The sequence below is a fragment of the Suricata suricatta genome, chromosome 2 (genome assembly GCF_006229205.1).
Source record: "Suricata suricatta isolate VVHF042 chromosome 2, meerkat_22Aug2017_6uvM2_HiC, whole genome shotgun sequence".
Classification (NCBI taxonomy): Eukaryota; Metazoa; Chordata; class Mammalia; order Carnivora; family Herpestidae; genus Suricata; species Suricata suricatta.
In genome coordinates this window covers 69,578,034-69,599,476 of record NC_043701.1, presented here as the reverse complement: position 1 = coordinate 69,599,476, position 21,443 = coordinate 69,578,034, and the positions used below count along the sequence as shown (strand labels likewise).

Here is a 21,443-nt window from a genome sequence, read left to right as displayed (position 1 = left end):
AAAAGAAGATAAGATAACATGGCAAGAATGATAAATTGTTTACAACCAGTCAGTGTTGCCTGAGGTAAAGGAAACACATCTCCTTTGATATAAGAGAATCAAAGGTGGGAGGGGGATGGTTAGCAGGAAGAAGCGAGCTGGAGATGGCAGATCACTATAGTAAAATTAAAAGAATGGAATTTGGCTGAAGGAAATAGAATCTGATAGGCTCTCGGGTGCACTGCAGTGTATTTAGACCATAGTAATATATACCTGTTGGATTCTAACCTTCAGTATAATAAAGGAAATCCTCTTTATTCCCTTCTTGATTCAGAAGGGCTAATGACTAGGGGCACCTGGATGGCTCCGTTCTTTAAGCATCCTCTTGGTTTCAGCTCATGTCATGCTCTCGTGGCCGTGAGATCGAGCCCTGTTTTTGGGCTTTGTGCTGACAGCATGGAGCCTGCTTGGGATTCTCTCCTTCTCCCTCTCCCGCCTCTCTCCTCTCCTTCCTCCTCCCCCTCCCCCTTTCTCCCTCTCCCTCTACTGCTCCTCTCTCTCTCTCTCTCTCTCTCTCCTTCTCTCTCTCTCCCTCTCTCCCTCCCTCTCAAAATAAACATTTCAAAACTAGCTAATGTTGACAAAGATGTCACTGCTGTGTTTGCTTGGCAAAAACCATGAAATCCCTTAACAATCCTGTGAAATGGGTATTACTATCTCTGTTTTACAGATGAAGGACAGAAGAGCAAAGAAATTAAATAACTTGTCCAATACTTAAAAAATCAATACGTGTTTTATGGCTTTCTGAATTATTTTTAAACCAGTCTTTCACATGATTTTAACTAAAAATGAAAACTCACTTCAAAATTATATTCATAATAGCTGAGGGAGCACTTTATGTAATATTTTGAGTTACCATGTAATATTAAGATCTTATTGCACTTACTGGTCATTGGATTGTGTGTGTAGTAGTGGCTTTCATTGATTATCTGTTCAAACAACAGTTCAGGAAGGTAGCAGATATCTGTCTTTGAATTTGAAAAGTTTTGATTTGAAAAGTTAGTAAATCCATCTGTTTCAAACTCATACATTATGGTAAGGAAAATACAGTGGCAAACACTTTAGGGATTATCAGATGTTGAAAGATAAATGATATATGCAAAAAGAAATACTTTACTAAGAAGATAAATCTTTTAAATTAGTTTCCACTATAGGATAGCAAAATAAGTTTGTTAAACATTTTTATTTGCCCTTTCGGCTAATCTTTTTTCTCACTTGGTTGCTACATATATGAATTTATATGTATGTGTATATGAAACTAATGGAAAGTTGTAAATATATGTTTTTGTTGTATGTATATATATATTCTTGTCTCATTATGGTCTTTGAAGAGCTAAAGCCTTTATATTCACCTTCTGTTCTTTCTTAAAAAGAAACTAGCAAAAAAGTAGAAGTGAAGTACCATAAAATAATTTCAAAGGTACTTTTCATCTGTCACACTACTTTGTATTTGTAGTCTTTATAATTCCTTGCTACCTCCCAATTTCCTTCCTTCTTTCCTTCCTTCCTTCCTTCCTTCCTTCCTTCCTTCCTTCCTTCCTTCCTTCCTTCCTTCCTTTCTCCCTCTCTCTCTCTCACCTTTCCTTCTTCCCTTCCTTCCAACCCTCCTTCCTTCCTGCCTTCCATTCTCAGATACAGGATACTATGTGGGCTCAAACCTGCTTAGATCTTGGGAGCCCATTACTTAAATTTATAGAAACTTGTGTAAGGTTAAGTGTTTTGTTGTTAATATGGTGATTGTCAAATAAAGCATAAAGCACAAAAGTTTATACAAGGTAGAAAGGGAAAAATTGCTACACTCATAAGAAAACATTCAAATCTTTGTAGGAGTCAGGTGATGTAAAAGAATTGATAGAGTACCCAACCACTTTAAAACCAGGAAAAGGGAGCACCAGCCTAGCTCAGTTGGTGGAGCACACAAATTTTGATCTCGGGTTGTGAGGTTAAGCCCCATGTTGGGTATAGAGATTACTTAAAAAAATAAAATTAAAAAAAATAAATGAAAGAAAAAGATGTGGAAAGGCCACTTTTCATGGTCAGGTGATTTGTGCAAGGCTCTCCTTGCCTTTAAAAAATGTATCAAGGTTCATGTGGATTTCATTACTTTGTGAAAATAGAAAAAACGTAATTCAATTTAGTTGAACATGATGCAAATTGATGTAATAAAAAAATGTATGTTTCAATGATACTTTGCAGAGAAGAAATATAAAAAGAAAAGATAAAATTTGGAAAATTGTAAAGTCCAATTTTATTGGTGGCATTCATTATTTTCTTGAGGAATCAATAACACTTTTACAGTTTGTATATACGTTTAATATTGTATTTGTAACACAGTATACATTTGTTTTACAAATATTGTCAAAATGGCAAATATTTTACCTGTTATTATTTTAGCTGTTTTGAAATTAACATTAATTGTCTCACGGTTGATAAACTATGATAGTCACAGTAAAACTCCAAATCACGATTACCCTTCTAAATTGGTATCCATCCAGTTAGGGACTTCAGGCTCACATGCTCATCTCCAGTATGTCAGACTCACCAGTTTATTTGGTCAAAACAGGAGCTTTAGAACAAAGACTTTGTTGATATATTTCCACAGCTGTAAGAGCTTGCTGTTAAGATAATACAGACTTCTGTTTGAACAATACTATGAATTTTCATTTTACAGAGAAGTGCTTCTCAAACTTTAGTGTGCATTAGCATCACCAGGAGATTTTGTCAAATCATGGTCTGCTAGGACCTACCCCAGGGGTTTCTGATACAATAGGCCTCTGGCAGGATCTGTGAATTTGCTTGTCTAACCAGTTCCCAGGTGATGTTGCCCAGCTGGTCTGGGCACACTTTGAGAAGCACTGTTCTAGAGACACAGAGACTCTTAAGCAGGTGAAAGTAGATGCTTAGTAAAGAACCAAGGATAAGGGCTCAGTCAGTTGTGTCTGACTCTTGATTTACTCTCCAGTCATGATAATATCATGGTTCTTGAATTCAAGTTTTGCATTGGGCTCTTTGCTGACAGTGCAGAGCCTGATAGGGATTTTGTCTCCTTTTCTCTCTGCCCCTCATCTGCTCATGTTCTCTCTCTTTCTCTCAAAAATAAACATTAAAAAAAAAAAAGAACCGAGGGTAAAATAAATAGGACATCAGTTAAATGGTGGTGAGAGTTTGAAGGTATGGAGATGGGGCAGTCAACATTTTTATGAAAGCCAATTCAACCAGATGTGGTAGGTCAAGGAATGAGATTTTTAGCCTTTTTGTAAGCTCACAAGCTATATGACCACAATTTGAGAGATTCAGAAGACTCCTTGAGTCAGACACACCAGCCCTGATGATTCCCGGCATAGCAGAGAGCATGGGCTCCATGTTCATATGAGTTACACCTGGCCCTCCGGTCCAGTGGGGGCCATGCTGAGTCGCTCAAGTGGACACTGCGTATGCTGTGATGTGTGTCACAGCTGCGGAACCCTGGCTTAGGAAAAAGAGAGCCTACCAGAAAACCTGCCCAACTTTTGCCCTACAAGATTATTTTTATTTTCCTGAGCAAAAACGAAATCTGATTTCCACCCTCTAGGGAGTTACTCCCTCTGTCTTTCAAGGCTGTGTGCTACACAGATGTTCTAGAAAAGATACTCTAGAGCAGAGGTTCTCCTTGCCTCTGTTCACATGACATGCAGAAACATGAAAGACCTATGGAGAATTGTCTCCCAACATGGGGATGGGAATTAGGACAAATTCAGAGGGAACTGTCACAACAGTGCTGATGAGTCTAGTCGCAGCAAAGTTACACTCCGTTGATGAATTTCTTTATTCTGGATTTTTCCACCTGAGTTAGTACAGTATATGTAATATTTCTTGGTGACAACAATTTCAAGATTTTCAGCTTATTAACTTTATAGTTTCAGTCACTTCTTTGTCCTTCAATTTTTAATATGTGGCAGCTTCCATTTATTGAGGACTTTACAATCACCCTTACAATATAATATGACATACACACTACTAAAATCCTTTATTTATAGTTTTAAAAAATGATGTAAAAAGATGTTATTTAACTTACTATTGCTCACATGCCTACCAAGTGATAGAGCTATTTTCACTAACTGCATTCTTTTATTATTGTAAGATCTGAAAAATAATTCCTAGATGTGTAATTGTGAGGTCACATAGGGATGTGAAATGACCAAGTTAGGATGCCTTCGATTCCATATTTGATATATTTGTAGGCAATTTGTTGGTCGGCAAAATGGTGAAAGCCTTGGGAATTCGCATGATGTGGTCAACAGAATTCAGTTCTCAACTGAGGATATATTTGTATTATCTGAGTATGTGATTTCCTTATGTAAAAAGTTTGATGTTACATTAACTCTGTGGAACTCTGGAGCAAACTATCAGCAGAAATGGGGCTAAGCTAGTTTTAGAAAATCTCTTTTTGTTAGTTTGCCTTTCTTCTTGAGCACTGATCAAATTCTCTTCCTTCTCCACACTGATTCTTTCTTGGGTTTCTGAATTTGCCTTGGTGCTCAACATTTAGAGACTACAGCAACAAATGGATTATAGATTAATTCTAGAATCCCAGCGTGGAATTACATGGATTACTCTGGATCCCTGCCACATTTTACTAATCAATATTTTTAAGGATTAGGTGACAAGAAATCAATTCAGGAATTTTTGAAAATTATGTAATGATTGTATTAGTCTAGCAAGATGCTTGTCATGTAAAAGACAGCTTTTGTGGCCTCTCAAAGCATCATGATAATGAATGATGATAATTTAGTGAACCTTGTTATAAATATTGATGCAACTGAGATAAAACCTTGAAAATACTTGGAAATGATTATTCCCACATTTTCAACACACATTTAATTGAGTGCCTGCTCTTGCTACACCGTTGTGTGATATATTGGTGGTGTACAGATGTGAAAGAACTGCATCCTATACCTAATGAATTCACAGTTAGTGGTTTGTTGAGAGAGAGAGAGAGACAGGGAGACAGAGACAGAGAGAGAGAGAGAGAGAGAGAGAGAGAGAGAGGTGAGTATAATATTGTGTGGCACTAATTAAAGGCAGTGGGTTAGTTTTATTGATTTCCATTAAATTATGCTTCTATTTTGAACAGCATTTCTCCAAGAGTAATTAAATCCCTATGTCTAATGTAGATGTGTTACCCTCTAGAAAAAGATTTGCAAGATTTAGCCCCAGGAAAAGGTGTATTGTATTAAACATGTAAATTTCTAGGAATGATACCATGTATAGCAGTCAGAATCTTTTGGGGGAGTCTACGTGGCTCAGTCAGCTAGGTGTCTGACTGAGAGGTCAGAGCCCGCAGCAGGCTCTGTGCTGAGAGCTCGGAACCTGGAGCCTACTGTGGGTTTTCTCTCTCTCTCTCTCTCTCTCTCTCTCGCTCTCGCTCGCTCGCTCGCTCTCTGCTCCTTCCTCACTCATATTCTGTCTCTCTCTGTCTGTCAAAAATAAATAAAAACTCAGAATCTTTGGATGGTGATGGATTAGATGAGTCTGTATGAGACACATTGGACAAGGTTTTCTGGTGATTCTTTGCAGGTGTCTCTGTATAGCTGGTACAGAAATTAAAGTCGAACAGTCTTTTATTTTAAGGGGCTCCAAGCAGACTCAGTTGCTGGAGCATGTGACTCTTGACCTCAGAGATGTGAGTCCAAGCCCCACATTGTGTGTGTAACCTACTTAAAAAAAAGTTTCTTTACATCTTTTATTGTCTTGTTCAGTGCTGGCAGAATCCTGCTCCTCTCCAAAAAAGGTACTATAATCAGTTGTGTATTATTTATTTTCACTACAACTAGAAGGAGTTTTGCTGTTCTTACCAGATGACATCTCCTTCACCCTGACTTCTGTATTCGAAGAGTCTGCCAATTTATTTGGCGCTAATTATATCTCTGAAGATTAGACTTGACGCTTTGTGGTTAATTTCAAAAGCATTTGCTACATGGCAGATCCAGGCTGAAATCTATGTAACATGATCCAGAGGCCATGTTCCAAAAGATTTCTTCACTGGACCGTTAAGAGAAGAATAAATGCTGGTTCTTTATTCCAGCCTGGCTTGATTTCAACAGTTTTTGTTTATATGTTTTTGTGTTTATTATTATATTCTCTTAAAGCTTGCACTTGAAAGAAAAACAGTGTTTGTGTTATCAAATTTTTATTTCACATAGTTTGGATCAAATCAGTTGTAAGAAAATGATAGGCTATGAAAAAGAATTAATATATAGCCTTACTTGCATCTTATACAGTATAAGATTTATGTGATTGGGCTTAATATTATCACAAATTAATGTCTTACTATTAATTTTCATATTCCTTTATGTCCTGATTCCAGCATTTACAGAAGTGTTAAAATATTTGAATAGATATAAATAATAAGACTACATACTTTATTACACTTTGTTTATGAATAGTTTTAATTAAACTATATATTAAACGTTATATATTATGTAGCCTGTTCTGTTCTTTTAATAAACAGTAGTCAAACCGGCAAACTTCTTTTTTTCTCCTCAGTAAACTCAAATAAGATGAAATTGTACTAAGCTATTTTATAAGGGTCTGTTAGAATTTTTCTAATCACTGAAATATATTTTTCTAAATTAAAATGGGATTTTATTAAAAAATGTATCTTTTGTGTTTTGCAATCAATTTGGGATTGCTCTGCTAGAAAAACAAAAGTTTGAAAAAAAAAGATAATGATTATAATTATGTGCTCATGTTTCATGTCATTAAACAAAAGCAGAAAGTCTGCAGAAGCGTATTTTAAGCAAGAATAAGTAAAACATAAAAACAGCATTTAGTTATCTTTGTAAGCAGGAGCTTAGTAACCTATAGCTCCCTAGGCAGTAGGAATTGACATGTCTTTGGATATGTCATTTCACATAAGTATTGATTTAGCTTCTTTCAAACTGCATGAACAATGCCTGTGTAGAAAGAATGATGATCTCTTGATGAAGAGAAGAAATAAGTGTGTTCTAATGATGAAAATGCATTAAATGCTTGGAGGTGTGGTATTAAAAAGTGGCCTTAGAAATAGCTCCAGCTTCGTTTCCTTGAGAGTTCTTTTCTCCTCTAGACGTTATCTTTACTTTCCAAAACCTTCAGCAAACCATTTCTCAAAACTCATTGACATTAAATTCTCATTTTCTTTTTTTGAAGTTTATTTATTTATTTTGTGAGACAGAGAGGTGGAGGGGAGAATGAGAGAGGGAGAGGGAGAATCCCAAGCAGACTCCTCATTGTTAGTGTGGAGGCTGATGTGGGGCTCAAACCCATGAACCTTGAGGTCATGATCTGAGCTGATACCAAGAGTTGGACGCTTAAGCAACTGACACCCAGGTGCCCTAGATTCTCATTTTCAGTGTAAACCCATCATTTGCAAGGGGATGGTTTCTTCTTTGACAAATCATCCCCTCAAACCCCTTGAAGCAGGTGGAGTTTCTCTTTGGCATTCAACCTGTATGCAACCTATCAATCAGAAAGAAGAATAAGAGTGTCAACATCAGGTAACATTTACCTTATTAAACAAAATACCCTCCAAACAGTGTCAAAGGATACAGACCAATTCATTATAGGGATTGCCCTGGGTAAGGAAACTGATCAAGGAAGGTCAAGAAGGAGAATTTCTAGGTTCTTGTAATATTTTATTTTGTATATTAAAGATTTTAAAGCAAACATAAAAAAGGATAAAGCTGAATTCTGAGTAATGAATTTCAGACTATTATTTCTATTTTTTTCAGTATTTTTAATCTCCCCCCCCCCGCAGATAAAAAGACTTGTGGCTAAAAAGCGTCATTGGCTAGCAGTACTCTTTTTAGAATCTTTCCTCTTCTTGGGGTATCTGGCTGGCTCAGTCAGTTAAGCATCCAACCTCGGCTCAGGTCACCATCTCACAGTTCTTGAGTTTGAGTCCTGCATCAGGCTCTATGTTCCTAGATCTTGCCTCAGATTCTGTGTCTCCCACTCTCTCTGCCCCTCTTTTGCTCTCGCTCTCTCTCAAAAATAAATAAACTTTAAAAAAAGAACATTTTGTCTTCTTTAATATTGAGATATTTCCATTTTTGATCAAAGTAATACTTTTAAATTTTGTTCTCCACGTGACACAATTTAACTGAAATAAAGTAAAATTAACAAAACATGTATATTGCAACCATTAGGAAATCATCTGTCAATCACTAATCACCTGATGTGTTTGTGTATGTGTGTGCTAGTTTTATAGTATATGGTCTAAGGATGTATATAAATACCCCTTAGAAGCAGGGACCATGTCCTATATTTTTATTCCCTCAACATTTTTATATAGCAAGTATTTAGGAAATATTTACTGAATAAAAGTAAACATAGTCTCTATGTGTTATCCTAGGTATTTTTCCTCCCAGTCAGGATGTGTATTTACCTAGTGATCACAGTTATCAAGTGTTGAAATGTGCCAAATTCACCTCATCCTGGTTGACTTGTTGGTTTTATAACTTTAAATTTCAAATCCCAGTTTCCAGCTGGATTTCTTCAGCCAGTAGATCTTTTTCAAGGTACCATTGTTTTGATAGAAATGGTTTAAATTATATGTAAGTATAACGGATGTGATTTTAAAAACATAGAAAGCGGTTTCTCTGTATGTTAAGATCTTCATAGTAACATCTTTGTTTACCAGGATATAGTAAGTTGCTCAAAGTCTTTGGTAGAATTTTGCTGGGCATATATATTTATATGAATTTTTTAAGTTCATGTGTTTATTAAGAAAGAGAAAGAGAGGTAGAAGAGAGCAGGGGAGGGTCAGAGAGGAAGAGAGGGAATCCCAAGCAGGCTCTGCGTTATCCGCATGGAATCTGATGCGAGGCTCAATCTCAAGAACAGTGAGTTCACGACAGGAGCCAAAATCAAAGAGTTAAGTGTTTAACTGACTGACCTATCCAGGAGCCCCTCTGTTTATAAGAATTTAAATGAAAATTGCTTATGCATTATTTTATTTGAAACTGTATTTCCCATTATTTGTTTATACTTTTTGGAAAGAATATTTTTACCTCTTAGATGAAACAATATTAGGTATGGAAGTAAGATGTTGTCTACTTGAGGTCTTCACCCCTTCCTGTCAGCATAATAAATGCTAAGGAAATGTCACACCTCACTATCTTTTTTCAGTATTTTATAAAATAAGGTGAGAAAGCAGAACACTAATGATCTCTCTTATCTCATTCTTTTTATGGTAAAAATAAACTTGATCTCATTTTATTACCTACTTTATTAAACCACTGTATTTCCTGAATTGCTTTTGGACCACCATGGGGTTCTATAGGCAAGAGATTTTATGTGGGCAAAATACAGGGCAAATTTAGGAATCATTAAGATCCTCACAGTTATTTCACTCATATATGTACATGTTGAAGTGGTCCTCAGTGATTATAGTTCTAACATAGCCTAATCTATGAAGTTAGGTGTGTAAGATTCAAATAGAAGCAAACCCCACTGTGTTTACTAGCATAGAAATAAATGGAAAATATAAAGGTAGATATTTTTCTTAGATGCTGGAATATGTTAATGGAATTACCCAAAATCACATAGTTAGCAAATAGCACCAGAATTGGAAATCAGATGTTTGTTTGAAAAGTATAAGTCCATCATATTATACCTTCAAAGTAATTGCTTGTCCCTGTACACTTTTCTTCAAACAGAAAAGTCTGTTCATTCACCTAAGCCAGCTATTTTCAGAAGGTATTGTTAGACCATTGAAATGATTATCCTGATTCTTTTGATATGTTAAGAACATTTGAGGAAGATAGGCAACACTCATTAGAGTAATTAAAAAATTGTCAACATAGGCATAACCCAATAAATGGCTAATTCTTATTGGGTGTTAACTATTTGTATATTAATTATGTAACATGTATATTTTACTTGAATTCATCTATTGTGCATATGTATTACCTCTTTATTAGAAGGAAAAATCTTGACACATTCTAGCCAAAGAAACTGTTTTGAATTAGAGATATTTCCTTCAATGGTGTTTCTAAGTCAATTCTTGATATTTACATGACTATCAACATTATTGGGGTCTAACTGAATGTCATATAACCCCTGAAGGTTTCCTTTCAAAGCTATTAAAAGAAAATTCTTTATAATTGAATGTATCAGAAAACTTTTATTTTTTTATCTGCAATTAACATATAGTCTAGGAAGCATATTATATTCAGGTTTGGAATATAGTCTATTTCCAAGAAAAAAAATGTGTTTAGGTATTGCTAAGGAGAATGATAGAATTATTTCAGTGTACACTGTATAATTATACTGCCTTTACTAGACTTTCACATCACCTGATAGAATTCAGTGCTAGTGGAAAAGATAAGGATATGACCAAAAGTGAAGGTTGAGAATGAATAGGTTTTCAAGGGAGCTGATCTTTCTCAGATCTGATAAACCTCTCCCACTCTCTGTTTCTATTTCTTTCTTTTCTTCTTCTTCTTCTTTTCCCCTTTACAGATTAGTGCATCTCAAAGGCATTTTCTTTGATTAGCACTCTTCTCTCAGGCTCTGAGGGCAAGACCTATGTAAAGATAGTGTCCTTAGCTAATATATGATTGTGCTGTTTTTAGTCTTCAGCAATTTCAAAAAATTTGCTCAGAAATTTTCCATTAGCCTGAAATAGTTTTCTACCAGTGCTTCTGGTTTTGGTACCACTATGTTTTCATACATTCTCTAAAGGACTGAGGATGTTAACATTTTTGATGGTTTAATGAAGACTAAAAATGGTTTTGTAGTATGAGCGTAAGCTTCAGAGTCAGAAAGCTTAGGCCCAAGTCCATTTTATTAAGCTTGTGAGCCCTCAAAATTGTCTTGAAATGATTTTCTGTTTTAAATGTTCAAATCAATAAGTAGGTAAGGATGTGCATATTATTAATACATGTATGACATTGTATAAATCCTTATTCTCATATACACATGTGAATTTTCATATACACATGGGCTGTTTTTTTTTTAATGTTTATTTATTTTTGAGAGAGACAGAGGAGTGTGAGCAGGGTAGGGAGAGAGAGAGGGAGACACAGAATCGGAAGCAGGGCTCTGGGCTCTAAGGTGTCAGCACAGAGCCCGGTGCAGGGCTCCGACTCCCCGACTCTGAGGTCATGATCTAAGCCTAAGTCAGAAGCTTAACATACTGATCCACCCCTACTGTTTCATTTATAATAAAACCATTTAATGAATCTGTCTGGCTTATCTTAGTAAGAGCAGAATTCAGTTCCACTTTTCTCTCAGAGGTCCTTAGGCTGACTTGGATCTTTTGTATCTTCTTGTACTTTATTTGGTTTTAATGTCTGTTACTATCTTAAACTGTATTATAAATTAAATGAGAAAAATACAACTTATTTATTATAAAGTAAGTTATTATTGTAGGATATACTTATTTAGTGAGTTATGGTTACTATAGCCATAACTGTAGTTATACACTGAGCAAATATACACATTATTAGATAGGAATTTTATGTCTTCACACAATTTGCCCATGGCCTTTAACAGTAGATCATTGGCTTTAAAAGTAAAATGTCACTTCACCAGAATAGAAGTTAATTAAGGACTTGAAGTGTCCAAAAGACAGGCCAGTTTTCTAGAAGTCGGGGCTAGTTGGTCTTTGCCACGGGAAAGAGCACCGTCAGCAACTCTTCGTGTTAGTCTCCAAGACAGACTCCTTGAGTGGAAAGTTCAGTCGAACTTTACTACATAGAACAGATGTCATTAATTTTTAATGAACAAAGATGTTCACAGGAGTGCCTTTCATGATTACACATTTATATATTTCTAAACTGGGGTTATAAAATTTAGCAACTTTGGAGCTTCAAACCAACCTTTTAAAAGACATTTTTTTCTTAAACATAACCACCTATCTTTAGGTTTCTACAACCATTTCAGAATCTTGCAATAAATGGCATTATTTCATAACATTATATATTATATATATAATTCTTAGTATGTGTATATATACATAATATATAATAATTAGAAATAAATATGATTTAAACCTCCTCCTAGGAGAATTGTCTTTTAGGAGTTGGTTGCCATTGTTTATCTCTCTTTAACTGTTTCTAGGAATAACTAGCTGTGATGATTACTGTCATTATGGCTTATTAAACATGGATTATGTTCATATCGTAAGCCACGGGATTCTGGGTCAGATCAATTAAGTTGTACTTTGTTCTGCTCTCTAGAGTCGAGAACCCCGTGGCAGTTAGCGCTGGAGCTTTGTAAAGCATGTCCGGCCTGCAGGGAATGTCCCCAGCGTGTTCTTTGTGGGACATCTTCCTTGTGTGTGTTGTGCCAGGAAAAAATTTAACATCCCTCTTCAAGATATAGACATTGAAAAGTTCTAATATTTTTCAATTGAAAAAATTGATTAACTTATTTATATTTTATCCAGTATTTTTGTTTAAATTCACAAAATGCTTATGTTTATCATTTGTCCCATGCATAGGAACACTTAGCTCTTCTTATATTGCCTGTTAAAAATAAAGGAAGACTTGTATTCTGAATTTTGGCAATGATATGCTTCTTGTTTTTTTCTCCTATTGTCTTTTCTTTATCTTCCCATCCTACAAAGAAATTGCTCCCATTTCCATTTATTTTGCCATTTTATTCACTTTTTTGCTACATTTTCACACTGAATTTGACTTTTTAGCAGTATCGTGATGCAATGTAACTGAAATGTATACAGGTTTCCCTAGGTTTTGCTTTGTTGAGCTTTTTGTTTTTGTTAAGGACAGGAAACCTCCTTCAGTTGCTCTTCCCGGTCTGATTTCTAACATTTACTAGCTCTTCTTCTAATACGTGTTTGCCTAGAGGCTGATAAACTGAAATCATTGTCATTTGAAGCACACTGTAGAGTTTTCTTTTAAATTCAGCTTAAGAATTCTTAAGATCTCCCATTAGGCAGTATTTTATAGCCATTAGTAATTCCTACTTAATAGTTCAGAAAGTAAACAGATTATGGTTTTAAGTAACAGGGAATTAAAGTCAGTACTAACATTAAAACTGGCATAAAGGTATGTTTCCATTCTCTGGTGCGGTCGGGACTTCCTTTGGAAGAGTATTCACTGAAGTACAGTTCACAGTGAAAGATCGGAAACATGAACCAGGAATCCACTACAAGATTTATACTTTTCTAAAATCTGATTATTCCTCTTTTTTAAAACTGAGTTTAATATTTATATTTACTGGGGCTCCTGGGTGGTTCAGTCGGGTGCGTGTTTGACTTCGGCTCAGGTCATGATCTCACCATTGGTGGGTTCGAGCTCCATGTCAGGCTCGGTGCTGACAGCTCAGACCCTGGAGCCTGCTTAAGATTCTCTTTCTCTCTCTCTCTCTCTCTCTCTCTCTCTCTCTCTCTCTCTCTCTGCCACTTCCCCACTTGCAGTCTGTCTCTGTTTCTCAAAAATAAATAAATGTTAATAAAATTAAAAAAAAGACTTTCTTAAAAAATTATATTTATCATACTTACTGGTATCCTCTTCCTGTTTCTGCCACTGTCTTCTAGCTATAGGAGACAGGCCACAGCTGAACTCAATGTTGAATTATCTTCCCAAAGGGACATAGTATAAAAATGGAATCATAATTAGATTCTGTTAGATAGCTAACCTATATATTGCTTACTGCCTGCCAGGCACCCTTTGAAGCACTTCACATGTAATAGTTCATTTAATCCTTTCAACAATCCAGGAGGCCAACTTTGGCATTTTTCCCCTGAGAAAACAGAAAAGATTTAACTTTTCCCAACTTTCCACAGCTAGGATGCACCAAGGTTCTTGGTGTTTAAACCTTGGCAGTCTACTTTCAGATCTGTGTTCTTCGTCACTAAATGTCACTGTTGCTAGCAAAAGCTTATCACACAGAGAGCATAATAGTAACACTGAGAAATACAAAGAGAAAAATCTGAAAACTAGTAGAGAAAGAAAATAGAATTTATCTATTAAACGTCATTAGCAGACTGACAACAGACATGTTATCTCCAACTGAACTTTTAACAGAACAACAAACTAAAAGTGCTAAAGTAAAAGTCAGACTAGAATTCTCTGACTACGCTAACATACAGGAGTGAATGTGAAGTCAGGCCATTTTCAGATGATGTGCAGATTCGGACAGTTTGGTCGCACAGGTGATCTCTGAAAGAAGTAAGAAGAATGTACTTCTGTAAGAAGGAAATGTGATTATATTTTATGGCTTTTTGTAAAAAGAAATATGCTATTAAGAAGGTACCTAGTTATACTAGTTAGTGCATGTTTATTGATCTATGTCATCATTTCCTTTCTACTTATAGAGAAATATATGCTTTAAGGGTGTTTACTACAGATAGGGTGCTACCAGGATGAATATACTCTACTTCTTAAAGCTTTTTTCTAAAACTGACATGTTAGTCATTGAAAGAAAGCACTCAGGTGTCTGCATCCTCTGCTGATAGCAGAGCTAGTAAACAATTCAAGAGTAGTCGTTTATATTACTTAAGAGCTAATACATCAACTTTTAGATTAGATTATTGATTGAAGATTTATGTGTCATAAATAAGGAATTTCTCTTGCTTTTTATGTCCTTATAATTGATTTGAAAACTTCAGCACTTTATGTATTCACAAGTGTATATTCATGTGATCATTTAAATTCTAAGATGTAATGTTTCCTTTTCAGCGTTTGGCTTTGGAAGCAGAGAAGGTTCAAGCCGCCCACCAGTGGAGAGAGGATTTCGCGGTGAGGACCCGTTTTAACCACTTAACTAGTAACCTTTGGTGCTTGATTATTATGATTACATCATGATTTTTGAGTGATAGAAACTTAAGATGTTGTAAGACCAAAACATGGCTATATCTTGTTTCTTGAAAAAATTTGCTTTTGGGGCGCCTGGGTGACTCAGTCGGTTAAGCCTCCGACTTCAGCTCAGGTCAGATCTCACGTTCGTGGGTTCGAGCCCCACCTCAGGCTCTGTGCTGACAGCTAGCTCAGAGCCTGGAGCCTGCTTCCGGTTCTGTGTCTCCTTTTCTCTCTGCCCCTCCCCATCTCATGCTCTCTCTCTGTATCAAAAATAAATAAAATATTAAAAAAAAAAGAAAAAAATTTGCTTTTGGGTAATCAGGGCCATTGAGTTAGCCAATATGTTCTTGCTTATGTTTCATATTAAAACAAGTCTTTGGAAATGTTCTCCTGTAATCAAAGTTATTTATAAAATTATTTACATCAAAATATAAAATTATAATGTCCAAATCATATTTACAGATATGAATATGCTATATTCATACTGAATATACTATTAAATTGGTTTTGAATGTTTTCTAAAGAAAAGTTTCAGATTTGAAGGTAAGAAAGTTGTACTTGAAAGAACAGAAAGTTGAGGTGGAGGAATTAGCACTTTGATTTGGTGTTAGCATGATTGTGTTGTATGTCAAAGGAAAATATACTACATGGCATGGCATTCATTTAGTTAGTCTTCTGTGCTAGTGGTACCAATATTATTTATTTTTACTATCTTTTCCACAAATTTATATTTCCTAAACAAATACTTAGTCTACCTACTGAAGATTCTATTTGACTATTGTCAAATTAAGTTTTATTAGATTTGTCATAAACCCTGAATTGTTCACATCAGGTAGGTATGGGCTTAGTCCATAATCATTTATCATAGCTAAGTTAAGAAAGATCAATGTATCATCCATAGTATATAAAGATAAAAGTGGTGATTATGTAAGAAACATAAGTTTGAGTGTTGAGGGCAGATTATAAGCTCATCCACTGAAGGGCTTTACAATGTTTTTAGTTTCTTTTAGATGAAAGGAGAACCAAGTTGAATTATTTGTTGTTCCTCAAATAGACAGAAAGCAGCCACACTAATTTGCCCAAAAATATATCCTTTTGCTTAATTAATATTAAATGGAAATTGCTCTTTTCGTCCCAACTCAGAGTTGGTGTAGGAAAAGAAATGTAAAGACATAGTAGTTATAAAGTTAGACCGTAATTCTGCTTGGTGTTGGGATAGTACACTTGGTGTTGTCTTGGTTAAAATTTTAAGTTAGTTTTAATTCTGAGAACTCAAAAAAACACATTAAATTTATACAAATCAGCTTTTGTAATATATTCCATTGCATTTTTGTGTTAAAGGAATTTGGTAATATTTGCACTCATCTATTAGTTATATGTCTTTTTTAGTTGCCTAAGGAGAAGCAATGTAACAAATAAAGTGGCAAGCAGGGATATAGTAATGCCATTTAGATCATTGGTGGTGTTTTATTTAACTATTATATTGTAGCATTCAGGTTGTAAGCGTTTCTTGCCCAGATATATTGTAAACTCTTTGATATTGTAAAATCATTAACACTAAATGCACAGGTGGGCAATGCTGTAATCCTTCTTGCAGAAGTACTGGCCATCCATTGTCACTGAGCCGAGACACTCCCCGTGTGTATTAACTGTTAACATGCTTCACTGAATTCAGGCCATCATCAAGTGTAAGACACCCTCTCATTTATGTGTTGCTAAGAAAGGGGGGAAAAGCCAATTAAATTATGACCCGTAAGCAATTTTAAGATGTATTCTTATCTGTCAGACATTAAAATGTGAAAAAAATTTACCTTGATTGTCACCCCTGTTATCTACTTATTCAGTGCCTGTCCCCAAACAATAACACTGCTAGGGTAAGTCATGCAAGAGGACGAATCAGTCCCACAATGACACTAAGTTGTATACAGTTAAATAGAAAATAAGTGGTTTTCTCAGTAAGTGTTAGGAGTTCTTGGCAAATAGTGGCCACTGTGTAAGAATTCTTGAACAAATTCTGTTCTTAATTTCCCTCTAGATTACCTCACAATTTATTTAGACCCTATGAACATATTGATTGACAGAAAAAGAGATTGTTAAAAGGAAAACAAGTTAGTTCACTCTAGAGCTCTGTCAACTCATTTCCTGAGTACCCTTCTCGAAGGACTGTAAACAATGTGCACAGAACACATAGTGGTCACAGTTTGCACACTGAGAATGGATGTTTTCCATAGCTTACCAGGCCATCCATACCCGGTCTTACAATAGTCCTTCCTATTTCGAGAGCTCTTTGAAATGCCATAAGTTATTTTATGTTTTAAGAATAGAACGTGAATGCAGATTGCCTACACTTCAGATTCAAATATTGCAAAAATGAGATTCACTTTTCCCTTTTCTTCTTCCCTCCCCCCGGGAAATCAGATGATGCTTCAGTTCCTAAATGTACCAAGGTTAAACAAACCTTCCAAGCCATAAGACAAATCAAATTTAAATTCATGGTTAGAAATTAGAAATCATCAACATTAAATCTCCTCTTATGTTAGGAGACCACACTAATAATTACAAATTTTATAAGTACTTTAACCAAACATTTAAAAATGTTTAATTTGGAGCTAAATGCTACCATATTCCAAAAGGTTCTCTTTTTAAATTTCATAACCCTTTCATCTCTTAAGATAGCTGTTTGCATCGGTGTGAAAGTTCTTTAATGCCACCCTTTAATAATTTAACACTGAGATGATTTAGAAGGCAGAAATGACTTCCTAAAAGGTACATTAACATTTCAAAAAGCTACAATATTCTGATTATTCCTTCAAGTATTAGTAGGCAAATTTCATTAATATTACTTAGGCAAAATGCAGATTAACATTTCCCACTCTTTAATGTAGAGAAATCTCAGGAACAAGAACAAAAGGCAAAGCACTGAAATGCCAGCAACAAGGACGGCCTCATGTAACTCACACTCTCCCTCGGTGCCACTCAGTTCCCAACTGAATGTACAATCGTGGTAACAAAGGGTTCACACTCTCAATGGATGAAGATTTATGAGGCCATGCATTTACAAGTTCAAACCAATATTTGTAAATACGCTGTATCTACCAGCTGCCTTTCAGGTCTCCATGCGACCTGCGGGTGTTAAAGGTGACATTTCATGTCACTTATGATGGACAGATTATTAAGGGCAGGTGGGAGAAGCAAAAAGAGAGCTTAGACAAGGAACTGTTCTGCATGAACTAATTGCTGTTATTTCTACCGAACAGATCTTTTCCCATTGCATTTGAAATCTCATTTGATTACATTGCAATGGTTGGTTAACTTAAGCAATTTTGTTTCCAACTAAGCCTGCAATATTAATTGTACTTACACATGTATAAACAGAAGGGGTGCCTAATTTGTATTTTAATAAGTAGGATCTTTATGTGTGGCATATTAACATCAGCTTGTTACTGCGCAGACGGAGTACCGACGTCTAGAAATGGGCCAGTAAATAAAACATTTGAGGAGCCTTTTTTAGCTTCAGCTTTACAGAGAAGCAATTAAGGTGAAATTTCGTCTAGTGAAGTTGAATGTTATTGAGTGTCAATCATGCTAACTTGGTTCTCCTAATTTAGTGTTATTTTTATATAGTTAAAAAATCACTTTGCTCAAATTGTAATTTGAAATGTTGCTTTCAACGTTTGTGTTTATAGGAGTTAAATTAATAGGCACTGGCATTATGCATTTAATTATTTCATCTATCCTATTCATTTCTTGGAAGTCTATCAGTTCTGTTGATTGAGGCACAAACTGATCAATAGGTGAACTGTGAAAACATACTATGTTTATTTTGGTTACAGTGTATAAAGATAAACACTATTCTAAGTTATACATTGGTATAGGTTCTAGATATGAAAGACCTGACTTAAAAAAATTTTTTTAATGTTTATTCATTTTTGAGACAGAGAGACACAGAGTATTAGTGGGAAGAGGGTCAGAGACATAGGGACATACTGAATCTGAAGCAGGCTCCAGGCTCTGAGCTGTCAGCACAGCGCCCGATGCGGGGCTTGAACTCACAAACTGTGAGATCAGACCTGAGCTGAAGTCAGATGCTTAACTGACTGAGCCACCCAGGCACCCCAAGACCTGACTTTTTAGGGATAAAAATTGGGGGAGTGACATTCTATATTAATGAATAAATGAATGAACTTAGTAAATTACCAAAATGATTTTAGGCTCTGGCTGGATTTAGTCTGTTTTTAGTTTCTACCTTTGGTCAAATTGCCCTTTTGGGAGCCAGGAGTTGCCTATTTTACTATGTTTTTGCTTCATGTCTTTCAGTTTTTACTATTGTTTTAAGAGTCTTGTCAGTCTATTCTCATTATGAAGATAGACAAAAAGGAACCACAATGCAAAACTGATTTCTCCCACAATTCCGGCAACCAATTTTATAGCAAAGAGGCATATTTATGACACTTTGCTCTTTTTGTTTATGCATACATATGAATGTGTATAGTTAGAGCATTCTAGTAAGCTAAATTGAAAATAATAACCATGGGCTTTGAATTGTTAGTTATTCTGGGTGATCCCCCTTAACTGTTGCTTCTTACATTGAAAAATAGAAGCTAAATGTTTATACCTTAATTTCCTTTCAGATAACATTGATTTCATTTTTATTAATTACTAATAATTTTCCTAACTTCACTTTCTATTATTTCTGTTAAAGCCAGGGTCATACAATAGTGCATGAGAGTATAGTCAATCCCTCTAAAGTAAGACATCATGATAAAATGTTTGGGACAGTGCAAACTTTAAATAGGACTCTGTAAAGTTTTTTCTCTCTTTTCTGTCCCCCTCTCTGGAGGGGAAGAAAAAGTTGCAAAGGACAGCTATCACTGACTTAGGAAATGGGGAAGTGGATGGTGGAGCTCTGTATTTTCAAGACCAATCTGCTGCCTTAGTATCTAAACCTTGAACTGATGGAAACATTGCTAAACTCTTGGGAGATTCCTGGAATTGGTGTCAATGTTCTAAAGATTCTAGCCATCCCCAGCGCCCACAATCATCCTCACTGCCATTTAAGCTAGAGTTGACTACTGGTAGCCACTTGTAACTGTCACAAGAGAGTTGTCAAACTTAATGATTTTGTTAACTTCTCTATAAGTTTCATTTTATTAAAATTTTTGGACACCAGTTATTTGCATTAAGGTAGGGTTTACTATTAATTTTTTGGCCACGAAAGAAATAAAAAGCTGAAGAAAAATGTATAAGCATTGTGAATCACAGCCATTTACACATAATGCATAGTCTGCAAAGGTTTGGCCTATAACCTTCTGTCCATTTTATTTCCTTATTTAAAAAGTTTCAGTGATTCTCCATTTAGCATAAATGGCCTACCCAGCCCTTTGTGGTTTACTCTCATCTTTTCCTCAATTTCCATTGCACCATTTCCCCAGGAGCTGTTACCATTCTGAAATTCTAAACTCAAAACAGTTAAACTTAACATTTCTGTAAGGTAATATTCTTTACTTCATCTTTAGACTTTTACAAAAAATGTTATATTTATTTATTTTTGAGAGAGAACAAGTGCATGAGGGAGGGGCAGAGAGAGGAAGATAGAGAATCCTAAGTACACTCCATGCTGTTAGTGAAAAACCTGGCACAGGGCTTCAACTCATGAGCCAAACTATGAAATCATGACCTGAGCCAAAATCAAGGGTTGGACTCTTAACCAACAGAGCCACTAAGGAGCCCCTGTCCTCAGACTTTTTGATGTTGTCGGCCTAGGAATATCTGCCCAAACTCTCTCTCCACTTTCCTCTTGGATTTGATCCCCTGATCTTGGTTTTGTTGTATGTTTTCTGTAAGTTCCTTATACCCAGTTTATATTCCTATTCAAATATGTACTTATTGTGTAATTTTCCTTTTTCCACTCTCTTTCAGCACTAAAATGTAAATTTCCTGGAGATAAGAGCTATGGCTGATGAATTGCTAAGAAAATTGTGGTCTAGGACAATGCATAACAGACAGTAGCCTATGTGTATTTTTTTAAATTAAAAATTACCTAGTTGGGGCCCCTGGTTGGCTGAGTCAGTTAAGCATCCGGCTTCGGCTCAGGTCATGACCTCACGGTTCGTGTGTTCAAGCCCCGCGTTGGGCTCTGTGCTGACAGCTAGCTCAGAGCCTGATGACTGCTTCAGATTCTGTATCTCCCTCTCTCTCTCTGACCCTCCCATGCTCACACTGTCTCTCTCTCTGTCTCTCAAAAATAAATAAAAAACATTTACAAAAACATTAACAAAATTACCTAGTTGTAGTTTTGGGATGTCTATTTTTTACTTTAAACATTATGGTCAGTTGTACTGAAGACATAGTGAAAAATTTATTTGAACATCACTTTTTATGTCTGAATATATTGTCCACAGCCGTGGCACGGTGACAGAACACTGGACTTGAAATTATGCAAATCTGTTTCAAATTTTGTCTTTGCTCCTAACTTGTGATATAATTTTCAGAAAATAACAGCCTTTTGAATATCAGTTTATCAAAAAATACTTGGTTCTGTAGTCTCTACCAGCATAATTATTTCTGTTAGTTGCTCAGTAATTGTCTCTCTATGCTCTGAGCCCTGTCTCT

General features: G+C 35.6%; 1 protein-coding gene across 1 annotated transcript in view; it reads left to right on the top strand.

Moving 5' to 3' along the window:
• CACNA2D1 (calcium voltage-gated channel auxiliary subunit alpha2delta 1) overlaps positions 1–21,443 on the top strand; it is a 446,724-nt gene that overhangs the window by 219,022 nt on the left and 206,259 nt on the right. Inside the window, exon 5 of the mRNA XM_029928178.1 lies at positions 14,712–14,771. Within this exon, the coding sequence (XP_029784038.1) occupies positions 14,712–14,771 (60 nt within the window). The remainder of the gene's footprint in view (positions 1–14,711; positions 14,772–21,443) is intronic.